Source organism: Heterodontus francisci, chromosome 13, assembly GCF_036365525.1.
Source record: "Heterodontus francisci isolate sHetFra1 chromosome 13, sHetFra1.hap1, whole genome shotgun sequence".
Taxonomy (NCBI): Eukaryota; Metazoa; Chordata; class Chondrichthyes; order Heterodontiformes; family Heterodontidae; genus Heterodontus; species Heterodontus francisci.
Window position 1 is genome coordinate 34,690,689 of NC_090383.1, and position 14,973 is coordinate 34,705,661.

The window sequence follows — 14,973 nt, forward strand, 5'->3', positions numbered from 1 at the left end:
TAAACTGGAATAACGATTAAATGAATAAAATTACATGGCAAAAGGGCTAGATACAGAATCCGAACTCCAAGAACAGAGCTGAAGGCAAATCTGTCGCCATATGGGGTGGACCACGGGAGGGTGAGGGGTGAAAGAAGATTATTGGAGGGATTTTAAAATTAGGCAATTAAGTTTTGTGATTTTCTTCCCCAGAATTTTTTTTTAAAAATTGTAATTACTTTTTTTGGGGCAGTTGGTGTGGCATTGCCAGGGAACCAACATTGGTACTCTAAAGGAGTCAAAGTTTTTGTCCCACGGATTAGATTTGCTGCTTTTGTGGTGGTTCTTTTAGTGAATGGAATTTTTACTGAATGGAACTTTTAAGAGATTCCCTGAGAGATATACGGAAAGTAGAATCTTTTAGAATTGATATTTTTTGACTGAAGTGTCTCATTCAATAAAAGATTCAATCAGCATTCTTGATGTGCCATAGACACTTTGCCAGATGCAAAGCTTTCCAGTTATGTAGATATGCACAGTGAATTTTGATGAGGTTATTTTGTTCAGTTCTGAGTTTGTCTTGTTTTGTCTTCTATAGTGAAATATAGATGACAAATCAATGGAAGTTTTTAAAGTGATGATTAACAGTTGCCCACCTGGAATTAAAACAATCAGTATACAAGACAGTGATCTAATCAAGTGGTTCAGGTACAACCTCCAAACACAAAACTTGATTTACAAAATATGTGGCACAATAAAGTCTTGAAATCATTTTGTTTTATAATCACAATATTTTAAACTATATATCAACATTTTATTCTGTTTGATCAGTTTTCATGCCAGGAGTCCCAGTCACTGTAATCTACATCCTTGTGAAAGAACCAGCAACTAACATCACTACTGTAGTTTTCTTAAGAAATAATCTGCATTTGATTATTCTGCAAATCAGTATATACTATACAGAATAAATAACAGACAAGAATATGCTTTCCAGTCATCCAAAACTCAGTTTGGGCCAGTTTTTTTTAATAAAAACATAAATGCATTTTGGTCATGTTTACATTTTCAGGGCTTTACTGGTTGTTGTCATACATTTTTATTGCTGGCACCAACTAACACAATTATAGTGACCCTGGTTTTCTGTACACATTATGTAACAGGAAAAGGTGTGCAATGATACGCAAAACCTACCAATGTTATAATGGGGTCAGATGGATTTTACTGAAAAACACATTGTTTTCCCAAGCTATAATTCCCTCAAAATATAAATTTAAAGTGTTAATTTTTTTGACATGATCAAATTCAAAGAAGGTTGAAACATTTCATAATGTACTATCTTTGATTCTACTTTTTTGTTTTGCCATTGGCATTATAAATGCCTTAAGATTTCATGTTTTATTTACAAGCTCTCTATTTTTTCAGTGACTGGAATTCCCCCCTTGTGTTTCAAAAGATCTCCACCCACAATTATCTCTATCACCAAACCATCAAATCATGCTGGTGATCTCACCTTTCTGGAGGACTCTGTCTACCACCTGTCTCTACAAAGGGATCCTCTGCATCTTGATCAGTATCACTGTTTTTACCAGAGATACTGCCTCATGAGAAAGCAATGCATCAGAAGGAGAGGAAAGGAAAGAAATGAAAACTGGACCATCATGGACAGAGAGATGTCATGCACAATATTACAGTAATCATTAACAAGAGGAAATACATCAGGAGGTACTTAGAATTTTGAACTTGAAACAATTCAAAACAGACTAAAAGCCTAGTAGCTATGAAATTGTTTTTCAACTATATGGGTCTTTCTTGAACTTACACTGACAGGGCAACTAACTCATGTGAGGGTTAAATACTCTTATACATCTGTACATTGTATCAATTTCATCTAAGGAATCTTATTTAAATTCATATTGTTTAAAATTCTTTTAAACATCAATGAAAAATATCAAAATTGACATACAGCTCAAGAAAGAGCGGTCATAATAGGTTTGGAAGCCACAAAGGACTTGACCTGACCTCATTTTCAGTGATTCAGAAGTAGTAGAAAAATGTTTTGTTCCTTTGTGCACTTTGGTTCTACTTTCAGATCATCACTCAATTCTTTACTATCTCCACTTTATGGATTACTCGGGTAGAGATATGAATAAAGGAGGTACTTACGTTTTTTGAATGCCATTCTTTTTGCTATCTGAAGACCGCAACCCTGAAACACTTTTATCTCCCTGTGATGGCCTGATACACCACAGTAGAAAATTAAAAGAACAAATGGAACCAGATTAAAAAAAGAGAAAGAGAACAGATCAATAATGAGGTCAATCGCTACAAGATATTTAAAACAGCAATTAATGAGGAATGTTTAAATTAGAAAAAATCTTGGCAGGTAAATGATTAGATTATTGAAAATAGTCCTCTTCCCTTTGCCCTATGGAAGGTTAAAGTGTTGCACTAAATAATGAAATAGGCTAATGTTTCAAAACTATAAGGGTTTGTGAATGATTTTAAAAAGTACAACCAGACCAGTATAATTCTAGAGAACGACCAATGAGGAGTTATCGACTCATAGCACCACTGTTAGGAAGTTTTGGAAAAATCACTTTATCAAAGATACTGACTCTAAGGCCCTGATATTTACTGAGCTGTGATCTCAGAGTTGGGGGTGGGGGGTGGGGTGGTTTGCAGGGGAGCGAGTAGTTAAGGTTGGGAAACCCTGCAAGGTGTATAAGATTATGACAGGTTTAGTTAAGGGAGACAAAGAAAAGCTGTTCCCATTAGCTGATGGTACAAGGTCTAGGAGACATAGATTTAAGGTTTTGGACAAGAGTTGCAGGGGGGGATGCGAAGAACTTTTAAAAAAATGCAGCGAGTGGTAATAACCTCGAACATTGTCTACGAATGTGATAGAAGTGGAGATGATGAATGATTTCCAAAGGAAATTGGATGGGCACTTGAGGGAAATAAACTTGCAGGGTTACGGTGAGAGAGCGGAGGAATGGGACTGATTGGATTGCTCTAGAGAGAGCTGGCATGGACTTGATGGGCCACTTGGCTTCCTTCTGTGCCATAATGACTATGACCCATACTCCATAGTGAATAATGCAAATACAACAACAGGATTTCCCCCTTCCCAAATAGGTCAGTTGTCTTCATTGCTTTTCAGACATGGAAGCAATGGATCGAGTCAATAATACACAGCCATTGGTACAATCTGAGCAATGTCTGAACACTCTAGATCAGAGAAGAAAAACAGGGAAGGCAGGAAGATGGTATGAGGCAATAATGTATACTCAAATCACAAGGAGATTGAGGGACTTTTCATGCAGGTTTATTGCATAAAATCATTCTCAAAAAGTGCTCAACTGCAGTAAGCTGTGGCAGCACAGCAAAGTTTTACAATATGATTTCTGGTACTTCTCTTGCTGAAAAGAAATCACCAATACAGAGGTGATAATTATCATCACAACAAACATTCCTCAGTTTACTACCCGCTAAAGTATCTTGCAAACTACATTACACTGAATTTAGTCTTACCAATAAGTTGTTGTGGAAGAATGCATTTAAGTAAAAGAAAACACATTATACACTATGCTTGATAAGACATTATGAAGACCAGAAGCCAGCTGCAGCACCACACCTACCCATTCACAGTTCACGTTTAAATATAATGCCCACCTTCAGTAAACCTGAAACAAAAACAGAAAGTGCTGAAAATACGCAGCAAGTCTGGCAGCATCTGTGAAGAGAGGAAGAGAGTTAACGCTTCAGGACTGTGACCTTTCATCAGAACTGGCAAAGGTTAGAAATGCAACAGTCTTTGAGCAAGTGAAAAGGGGGAGGGGGAAGAGTAAAAGGGAAAGTGTGTGATAGGGCAGAGGGCAGGAGAAATTAAATGACAAAGATGTCACGGAACAAAGGCAAAGGGAGTGCCAACATCTTCCCCTCTCCTCCCGTCAGTATTCTGAAGGGATCATTCCCTCTGCGATACTGTTACGACCGAGGCAGGAGGAGTGCACTGTTTATTCCAGTCCCACCTCTCCACAGGTCACAACATATATTTAAATTTCCCACTTACTGATACAGTTAGTCAATCATATACTCTAATTTCTCCCCCAGAATAAACACACCAACCAAGTTTCTTTAATAAACAAGAAAATAATCCATTTATTATAAACCAAGTCTTAACCAATAATAAAGTAAAACATACACATCAATTGCAACATTGAAGCCCTCACACACACGCATACATACACACTGGTCAACTGGGAAAAAATAAAAGGGATTTTTATTTACAACTGTTTGGAAGAAATAGAAGGAATAAAATAAAACTTAGGCTAAAAAGAATGTATGGAAAGACGTCCTTTGTTTTGGTTAGGCGCCCCAAATGCACATAGGCGGCCGTCACTAGGATCTTCGTAGAACATTTCTTTTCAGGTATTACGACCAGGTGAGAAAGAGGTCTAGGGTTCCCTTTCAGTCTTCACCTGATCTTACTGTAACAGGGTTTTATTTTTAAGCACATTGTTTTTAGCTCCCCCTTAGTGAATCCTTGTTCACCCCTTTCCAATTATAAGGGACAGAAACAAGCACAAACAGGCTTTCTTAGGTTTAAAAAAGGTGAAATTTTATTAAACTTAAAACTCCAATTCGGTTGACGCCTACGGATACACAACACGCCCACGCTAGCAGGCATAAGCAATACACACATGCAAATAGAGACAGAAAAGAGAATAAAGTGGAAAAGTTTGAGGCAATATCTGAAGAGTTTTTGTTACGAGTCTTTGATGTCACTGTAGAGTCCTTGTTTGTAGGTGGATCTTGCTTTTCGTTGGGGCCCAGTATTCTTCTTAAACCTTGTTCACTGTAGGAGACTTTTTTCTCTTGGGGTTCATGTGTCTTCAGTCGGTTTCTGGAGTTCTGTAAGAAAGAGATGGGAGCAGACAGGCAGGCAAGAGAGGAGGTCTGCTCCAGTCAAGGATGATTCTACTTTCTGCCAGTTCAAACACTGTCTCTCCAATTTAAAACACTCAGTTCAAACTCTGCAACAGCCAGTTAGTCATGTGACTAACTGGTCTGACCACATCGGTTTGTGGATTGAATTGGAGCAGGGAGTAGCTCCTTTGTCTACAAGCACTGTCTGTTAATACGTAAAAATGTCTTTCCCGCCAGGGGCCTGTTCAACCCCTTGTAACAGGCCTTCTCTTCTTCCTAGCAACAATATGAAATTTAATGTCCATGTGGCAAAATTAATGTGCCTCATTCTTGGCAGGTGGGTGCCTGCATGACACAGACAATGTTGATTATCAGTTTGGGTAGGCTTTCTATGAGATGCAGCTACTGAGGCTCCACATAGGAATGCAGCAACAAGGTTTCAGTTCCACACATTTGACATGCAAAGTCTTCTGCAAACATGCAGGTTTTTTTCAAATACAGGACGACATAGGAATCTGAAACACTGGAGTTATAGGCCTGGTTTTCGAGAGAGAGATGAGCAGGGTCATCTTCTGTTTCAGACCAAACACCAACCTGTCTATTGTAATAGCTTAAAAATGAAGCCAAAGCTTTTCAGAAGCCCAGACTCATGACATTTATAAATCTTGGCTTGTCACTTCTTGTAAACATCTCTCCAAGTCAAAACAACCCCTGCTGGGTTTTTATTTGAACACAGGTGCCTTCCATTAACTGTTTACAGTTCAAACCTTCCAGTAACCTTTAAAAAAAAACACCCAAAGTTCCAGCATCTATGGAATCCCTTTTCAGTTTTAAAATATAATTTCGCAAACTTTAACAAAAAAAGGAAACATTCATAACAATACCCTGGTCCACTCCTCCATCACCAGCAACACTTCGTCCTCTACCCACAGCACCTTCCCTTGCAATCTCCGAGGTGTAATACCTGCCCCTTTTATGTCCTCTCTTCTCACCATCCACTCCTTCCAAGTGAAACAGTGATTTACTTGTACTGCTTTCAATTTAGTATACTGTATTCGCTGCTCACAATGCAGTCGCCTGTACATTGGGGAGACCAAATGCGGATTGGGTGACCACGTTGCGGAACACCTCTGCTCAGTCCTCAAGCATGACCCCGAACCTCCAGTTGCTTGCCATTTTAATTCACCAACCTGCTTGCATGCCAAAACTTCTGTCCTGGGCCTGTTGCACTGTTCCAGTGAACTTCAATGCAAGCTCGAAGAACAGAAACTCATCTTCCTATTGGGCACTTTACAGCTTTCTGGACTCAACAGTGAGCTCAATAATTTCAGAGCATGTCTGCCCTTTTTTTATATTTTATTTTAATTTTTTACCATGTGCCTGTTGTAAACATATTTTTCAGGTTTATTGCTTTTGGACAAAGCTGTTCATTATTCTGCCATTAACACCCTCTCTGGATTAATGCTTTGTCTCCTGACACAACTATTAGCACTCCCTTTGTGTTTGTTCCGTGACATCTTTGTCATGTAATCTCTCCTGCTCACTGCCCTATCACACACCTTCCCTTTTGTTCTTCTTCCCCCTCCCCCTTTTCACTTGCTCAAAGTCTAACCTTTGCCAGTTCTGATGAAAGGTCACAGACCTGAAACGTTAACTCTGTTCCTTACTTCACAGATGCTGCCAGACTTCGAGTATTTCCAGCACTTTCGGTTATTATTTCAGATTTCCTGCATCGGCAGTATTTTGCTTTTATTTCCGCAAACTTAAGCTTATTGAAAACTCTGCTGCTGATATGCTAACCCATACCCTAAGTCCCATCCACCCATTACACCTGTGCTCACTGACCTACATTGGCTCCTGGTGTGGCAATGCCTCAATTTTAAAATTCTAAACCTTGTGGTCAATCAAATTGTTCCATGGTCTCGCCCTCCTTATTTCTGTAAACCTCCACCAGCCCTCCAGCTCCCCCCACCCCGAGATGACTGTGCTACTCCAATTCTGGCCTCTTGAGCATCTCTGGCTTTTATTGCTCCACAATTGGTGGCCATGCCTCCAGATGTCTAGGTCCTAAGCTCTGGAATTCCCTCCCAAAACCTCTCTGCCTCTCGCCCCTCCTTTAAGTTGCTCCTTAAAAGCTACCTCTTCAACCAAGCTTTTGGTTACAAGCCCCGATATCTCCAAGTGTCTCAGTGTCAAATTTTGTCTGGTAACACTCCAGTGAAGTGCCTTGGAATGTTAAAGGTGCTACATTAATGCAACTATTTGTTGTATTTAGTATGCCTATGTTTTTGCTTACCAGCCATAGATTTTCATTTGTTCAGGCAATGGGTCATCAAAGAATGAGTCTTCATCTTCATGGAGATATAACTTTCCATCTTTCTTCAACTCTGGGAGACTTGTAGCGGTGTTAGGCATCAGGTCTTGCTTTGGTTCACCAGAAGACAGATTGGTTATACTTTTTATGTCACCTGAGGCTATACTGGTATCTCCAAGACTGTTGTTGGTGATCTTAGGAAATGCAAATATAAGTACAATATTATACAAAACAGATCAATGATTGTACTGTATCAATTAGTAGATTAGAGCAGTAGTGCTTAAGATACCAAAATCCTAGAACTTACTACTCCTCTAGCAACAAGATATTGCTTAAATATACACGTAGAATAATTCAACATCCTAATTGTAAAACAATTGCTACTTTCTTTTATAATTCTTTCATGCGATGTGGGTGTCGCCGGCAAGACCAGCATTTGTTGCCCATCTCTAATTGCCCTTGACAACTGAGTGGCTTGCTAGGCCATTTCAGAGGGCATTTACGAGACAACCACATTACTGTGGGTCTGGAGTGTCAATTACGCCAGGCCAGGTAAGGACAGCAGATTCCCTTCCCTAAAGGACATTAGTGAGCCAGATGGGTTTTTACGACAATCAATGATAGTACCATGAAACTATTACCGAGACTAGCTTTCAATTCCAGATTTTTATTAATTAATTGAACTTAGTAATTAATTGAAATTAAATTCCACCAGCAGCCATTGTGGGATTTGAACCCATGTCCCCAGGGCACTGGCCTAGGCCTCTGGATTACTAGCTCAGTGACATTACCACTACGCCACCATCTATCAACTATCAACTAACAAAATACCAATAAAAATATAGGGCTGTATGCATTTTAACCTTGTTGCAAAAGATTTGAATTTACTTTAATAAATATACAACCAGAAGTACTGAAAAAGTATACAGCATTAATAAAAGTTATTTTTGAATACCTTATTGTTAAGCCTCTGCACATCTAGCTACAAGGGTAAAGGATATAGTAGATTACTGAATACAGAATCTCTAAAATCCTCAAATCGACTATAATTATAACTGCATCAATAGTTGCACTTTCTTAATTTCAAACACAATATATAGCAGTCAAACCTTTTACAGATCTAAAAGCACCCACCAATTCAAAATAAAGATCAACACTGATTTACACTATGGAGAATTCCAATTATTTTGTGGCTGAAAGTGCGTTGCTGTATAACCTCAAGGTAAAAATCTAAGTGAGGAAGGAGTAGATTGCCATGTTAAGCATTTTGCTTCAATCATTTGGGCTTTGCTATCTGAGGTACTTATAGCATGAATTCTGGGTTCATCAGATTTCTTAAACACATTGCTAGATGGCTATGCCATACGAGCTTACATCACATGCTATCTTATAAATGGCTGCTTGTCACAGACAAGAAGCACCATCAAATATTTACAGTTTTGAACAAAACATCAAATGTTAGAAAAGGCAAGACTTCATTAAATAATATCTACACTGTTAGAGGGGAAGGGACAGTGGAGTATTGAGCTATATACAAGCCTACAGCTGACTATTCACCTGCAATAGTGCATTAACCATTAGCACAGATCAGCACACAATAATGAACTGGCAGGGAAACTAAACATAACAGAAGTAAGTAACTCACAGCAACACCACTACAAAACAGCAGACTGAACTATCGGAATTTTAAGTCTTATCGTGAATTTAAAAGTAGTCATTAAGGCAGTGTAAGATATTAGGGACTTCGCAAAACAGTGTAATTTTTCTCAAATATAGTATGCAGTAACAGACCATATGAAAACAGTGTCCAGCGTAAAATAAATGATAGTCAGTAAACATCTTCATATCCATTATGACTGCATTGCTGGGAAACCTACTGATCTACCCTGGCATGCCAAGTCCTAGTGATGAAGGTTTGTTCTTGCTCTTTCAATTTAACTAATAGTTTCCTTGATTTCCATAAACTATAGTAACCAAATGATAAACCATGATGCCAAATGATAAATCATGATGTATTAATAGCTATGTCATTTCTAGTTTTCCTGTAATACCCATGGGTATTCCCAATATGCTTGTTTAGGAATTTGTGTGCCATGCCTGTGCTAAGGGTAATGTTTGAGCCATCACCAGGTTTGTGCCAACATGCAGTTACCTTCTCACCAGCTTTCTCCCCGTTCTCTTTAACTTTACCAATTCCTTTGTATCTAGGTATCTGAACATGAACATAAAAAAAAATCATTTAACTAGTGCTACATCTGGCATGGAGTGAGTGACTCCAAGTTGTCAGCAGGTGTAAAGGTGAAGTCCTCGGTTATATGTTCTAAATCATTGAAATTTCCTTCCAAAGGGTGGCTTCACGTGAAAGAAAAGTTACTGTTGAATTAATACCCAACAGGTAAGAAAGCACTTAAGTGAGATGGTAGGAATTGAGAATCTAATGTTTATAGTTGTTGTACTATGATATTGAAGGAACTACAAAGTGACAAACTGAATAGAACACAGATTTAACAATATTATTGCAATCCAAATTTGAACCTAAACAGCAACCAATGCATATTAAAATAAAAAAGCCCATCATGCTTGTTAGTAAGAACGTTGACATTATCTGCAGTTTCAAAAAAAATTTTTTTTTTAAGAAGTGGCAATACAACAAAAGAGACACAAGATATAACGTAACACTGACCTCCTCATCCTTCTCAGGAAAGCATGAAAATAAACTTGCAAAGTCAGTGAAGAGAGTAGTGCCTCAAAATGCAGATAATGAACTACACAAATGCAATAAATACAAAGCCTTTGAAGATTCTAACAAAAATATAAAAGTCAGAATTCTTTTTTATTCGTTCATAGGATGTGGGCATCTTTGACAAGGACAGCACTTATTGTCCATCCCTAATTGTCCTTGAGAAGGTGGTGGTGAGCCGCCTTCCTGAACCACTGCAGTTTATATGGTGTGGGTAGATTATATCCAATAAACATGTCCATAAAATATTAATTTGATATGTTTATACATGCTCCTTCTTTCTATAGGGTAGTTGCAATTGCTGTACTTTTGTAAAATCTGACTTGTGAGATTACAGAGAAAGCCCTTCTATTTCACATTGAAACCCTTTATACAACTGCTCGAATGAACAGGAAGAAATTACTATTGTATTCCTTCAGACACTCAAAAACCAAAGGATAAAATTCTTAAGAAAAATAATGTACCAGAATCCTATTTTTAAAAATAGAAAAGAAACAAAGGGAAGAAAACAAATGTTTCATGTTCATCTAATCAAGATCAGCGTTGATAAAGAAAATACTTTTCAATTTTTACACTCATTGTGAACATCAAAGCTCGCTCATCCCTGTTTTTCAACTAGCTTTAATCTCAATTTCAGAAGAATGCCTGCTGCTAGAGCAAACTGAATCCCTCCCCACCCCCATTGTTTTGATATTGATTGGAAATGGGTTTAGACTGGTTCAGCTCATTTCCTGTTTTCTAATGCTCCTGTGAACTTAGGACATTTTATTAGGTTAAAGGTGCTATACCTTTACCATAATTTGTTGTTGGGATTACACACGTAGAAGAAACTTTCATTCAATTGGTCAGAGCTAAATTAGAAGTCATATCTAGGAGATAATAAAAGGCAGAGCTAAACCAATGCACTGCTATACCTTCAATCCTTGACTAGTCTTCTGTTCAAAACTGCCTTATGATTGGATTGGTTTATTATTCCCATTTGCAGTATTTCTCCTCCTACAATTCTCTCCTCTGGGGCCCTCTCCCAAGAAGTAGTTGATTCATGCTGGGCAAAGCTACAAAGGTGGCAGCAACAGTGGCACAGTGGCGCAGTGGTTAGCACCGCAGCCTCACAGCTCCAGGGACCCGGGTTCGATTCTGGGTACTGCTTGTGTGGAGTTTGCAAGTTCTCCCTGTGACCGCGTGGGTTTTCGCCGGGTGCTCCGGTTTCCTCCCACAGCCAAAGACTTGCAGGTTGATAGGTAAATTGGCTGTTGTAAATTGCCCCTAGTATAGGTAGGTGGTAGGGAAATATAGGGACAGGTGGGGATGTGGTAGGAATATGGGATTAGTATAGATGGGTGGTTGATTGTCGGCACAGACTCGGTGGGCCGAAGGGCCTGTTTCAGTGCTGTATCTCTAAATAAATAAATAAACAGAGTTCTTCTTTGCAAGCCTGGATGGCACATATTTCCACACTACTTAATCATGGGTGCATCAAGGCAAAGCTCAACCCTGACATCCACATGCACTCATTCAGTTGAAGGCAATCACAAGTGGGAACACTTGATAACTCCTCTCCCAGTCAGGTACAGGAAAGCCAATTGGATCAACATTCAGACCAAAATTGCCTAACTCAGGCCAGGAATCAAATCTTCCCAGCTTGCACAACTCTATCTCAACATGCATTGTACTTCTCCTTTACAAATTGCAGTAAGCTTACAATACCTGTTCTTGCAACACTTCACTTCCCACTATCAGTTCACTGTTAATGCAAACTTCTGTGCTACCAAACCGAGTTAGTAAGAGCGTTTAGCTATTTCTCATACTCTTTAGCATCTAAGTACAAAGATAAAATACAAAGATAAAAATCCACTAAAAAAAATTGTGGTTCAAGATTAAAAAATGAGCCGAATCACTGAGAGTGGGGCATGTGTAAGGAGGGAGGGAAGGAGTAGAGGGCAAGAAAAAGAATTGAAATATTCAGCTTCTGTTTGCCATTCTAAACAAATTTTCAAAACACAAAAATCCTGTAGGTAGATTCCATATTTAATTATACGAATCAAGATGGTTGCTATAAACACAAGCTTCAAATATGTTAGTCACCTGTTAAATGGATTTTATCTTGCATAGCTTGAAGCTAAAGTCATTTTCTGTTGGAAAAAGGCTGAAAAACACCTAGGCCCCATCACTTTGTGACTGGACTTTATGATCAAAAAATAATGGATTTTGTCTGAATTTTTAAACTTGTATTTAGTATTTCTGGAAACAGCATGGAGGAATTCAAAGTGTATAATCGCACAAGATGTTTCTCAAAGGAAAGTACAACAGGGTAGCTAAGTTGCTAATTTTGTAATATGCAGATTTCACTTTGCATAATAAATAACCTATGCCATCATCAAAGATTGGCAATACATATAACATTGACAATGTAAATGCAGCAGTTCAGTTATTTTCAAAAGGATGTTGAATCATATATCGGGACTGACTTTCTGCTAGCAAACAGTCAGTTTTCAGCTTTCCAGCCACAAGGAGGCTAGTTTTGTAACTGCAGCAAGTTTCAGTGTCTGAAGTGAGCTCATCACCTCGTTCTTTTCTTCCTTCCTTTCTGCACTTCCTTTCAACCTCACAATGCTTCAGTTTTAAACAACTTGCATTTATATAGCACCTTAAATGTAATAAACCATTTATAGGAGTGATATCAATCAAAATTTGACACTGAGCCAAATAAGTAGATATTAGGACAGGTGGAGGTACATTTTAAGGAGTGCTTCAAAGGAGAGAGAGAGGCAGAGAGGTATAAGGAGGAATTTCTACAACCAAGGGTCCAGGAAGCAGAAGGCACAGCTACCAATGGTGGAGCAATTAAAATCAGAGATGTGCAAGAGGCCAGAATTGGAGGAGCACAAAGATCTCTGTAGGTTTTAAAAAATTTGTTTATGGGAAGTGGACATCGTTGGCAAGGCCAGCATTTATTGCCCATCCCTAACTGCCCTTGAGAAGCTGGTAGTAAGCTGTCTTCTTGAATTACTGCAGCCCATGTGGTGTAGGTACACCCAACTTTCCGCAGGTACATCTAGAGTGCTATTAGGGAGGATGTTCCAGGGTTTTGTCCCACCGGCAATGAAGGAGCAGCGATATATTTTCAAGTTGGGATGGTATGTGACTTGGATGGGAACTTGCAGGTGGTGGTGTTTCCATGCATTGCTATCCTTGTTCTTCTAGGTGGTAGAGGTCGTAGGTTTGGAAGATGCTGTAGAGGATGTCTTGGTGAGTTGCTGCGGTGTATCTTATGCTGCCACAGTAAACCAGAGGTGGAGGAAGTGAATGTTTAAAATGATGGGGTGCCAATCAATCGGGCTGCTGTGTACTGGATGGTGTTGGGCTTCTTAAGTGTTATTGGAGCTGCACTGACCCAGGCGAGTGGGGAGTATTCCATCACACTCCTGAATTGTGCCTCACAGATGGTGCAAAGGCACTAGGAAGTCAGAAGGTGAGTTATCACAGAATTTCCAGACTCTGACCTATTCCTGCAGCCACAGTATTTATATGGCTGGTCCAGTTAAGTTACTGGTCAATGGTGACTCCAGGATGTGGATGGTAGCAATGGTAATCCTGTTGAATGTCAAGGGAAGAGGATTAGATTCTCTCTTGTTGGATATGGTCTTTGCCTGGCACTTGTGTGACACAAATGTCACTTGCCACTTATCACCCCATGCCTGAATGTTGTCCTGGTCTTGCTGCACGTGGGCACGCACTGCTTCAATATCCGAGGAGTTGTGAATGGAACTGAACATGGTGCAATCATCAGTAAACATCCCCACTTCGGTCCTTAGGTTGGAGATAATGTAATTAATGAAACAGCTGAAGATTATGGATGGTCCAATTACACTTCCCTGAGGAACCCTGCAGCGATTCGCTGGGTTTCAGATAACTGGTTGCAGTTGTTGGAGGCCATCTTCCTTTGTACTGGGTATGATATCATCCAGTGGAAAGCTCCTCACCACCCCCACCCCCCTCCCCCTCCTACTGCCCTGATTCACATTGACTTCAATCTTACTAGGGCTTCTTGATGTCACAGTCGGTCAAATGCTGCCTTGATGCCAAGGGCAGGCACTCTTACCTCACCTGTTGAATTCAGCTTTTTTGTTCACATTTGGGCAAAGTCTGTAATGAGGTCTGGAGTGGAGTGATCCTGGCGGAAAGCAAACTGAGCATCATTGAGTTTATTAATGAGTAAGTGCTGCTTGATAGTACGGTCAACAACACCTTCCATCACTTTGACAGTAGACTGATGGGGCAGTAGTTGGCCAGATTGGATTTGTTCTCCTTTTTGTGGATAGACATACCTGGACAATTTTCCACTTTGTCGGGAGATGCCAATGTTGTAGCTGTACTGGAACAGCTTGGCTAGGGGTGCAGCTAGTTCTGGAGCACAAGTCTTCACTACAACCGGGCTGTTGCTGGGATGCATAATCTTTTTTGTATCTAATGCATTCAGCCATTTCTTGATATCACGTGGAGTGAATCGAATTGGCTGAAGAGTGGCATCTGTGATGCTGAGGACCCCAGGATGAGGCCACAATGGATCATCTACTCAGTCCTTCTGGCTGAAGATGGTTGCCAACTCTTCAACTTTGTCTTCTGCACTGATGTGCTTGGCTCTGCTATTGTTGAGGATGGGTATGTTTGTGGAGCCTCCTCTTCCCATTAGTTGTTTAATTGACCACCACCATTCACAATTGGATGTGCAGTACTGTAGAGCTTTGATCGGATCCATTGGTTATGGCCTGCTTAGCTCTGTCTATAACATGCTGCTTCTGCTGTTTAGCAAGCATATACTCCTGTGCTGTAGCTTCACCAGGTTTGTACCTATTATTAGGTATGCTTGGGCCTGCCCCTGGCATGCTCTCCTATACTCCTAGTTGATCCAGGGTTGGTCCTCTGGCTTGATAGCAATGTTAGAGTGAGGGATATGCCAGGCCATGAGGTTAAAGATAGTGGTGGAATACAATTCTGCTGCTGCTGATGG

General features: G+C 39.7%; 1 protein-coding gene across 7 annotated transcripts in view; it reads right to left on the reverse strand.

The window, feature by feature from the left end:
- cep43 (centrosomal protein 43) overlaps positions 1-14,973 on the reverse strand; it is an 89,119-nt gene that overhangs the window by 14,545 nt on the left and 59,601 nt on the right. For 3 of the 7 annotated variants that reach the window (XM_068044649.1, XM_068044648.1, XM_068044652.1), the window contains 3 exons: positions 9,375-9,434; positions 7,205-7,416; positions 2,143-2,214 (listed from right to left, as the gene is read on the reverse strand). In XM_068044649.1, coding sequence (XP_067900750.1) covers positions 2,143-2,214; positions 7,205-7,416; positions 9,375-9,434 — 344 coding nt within the window. The remainder of the gene's footprint in view (positions 1-2,142; positions 2,215-7,204; positions 7,417-9,374; positions 9,435-14,973) is intronic. The other 4 variants (XM_068044653.1, XM_068044650.1, XM_068044654.1 and 1 more) reach the window with 2 other exon arrangements.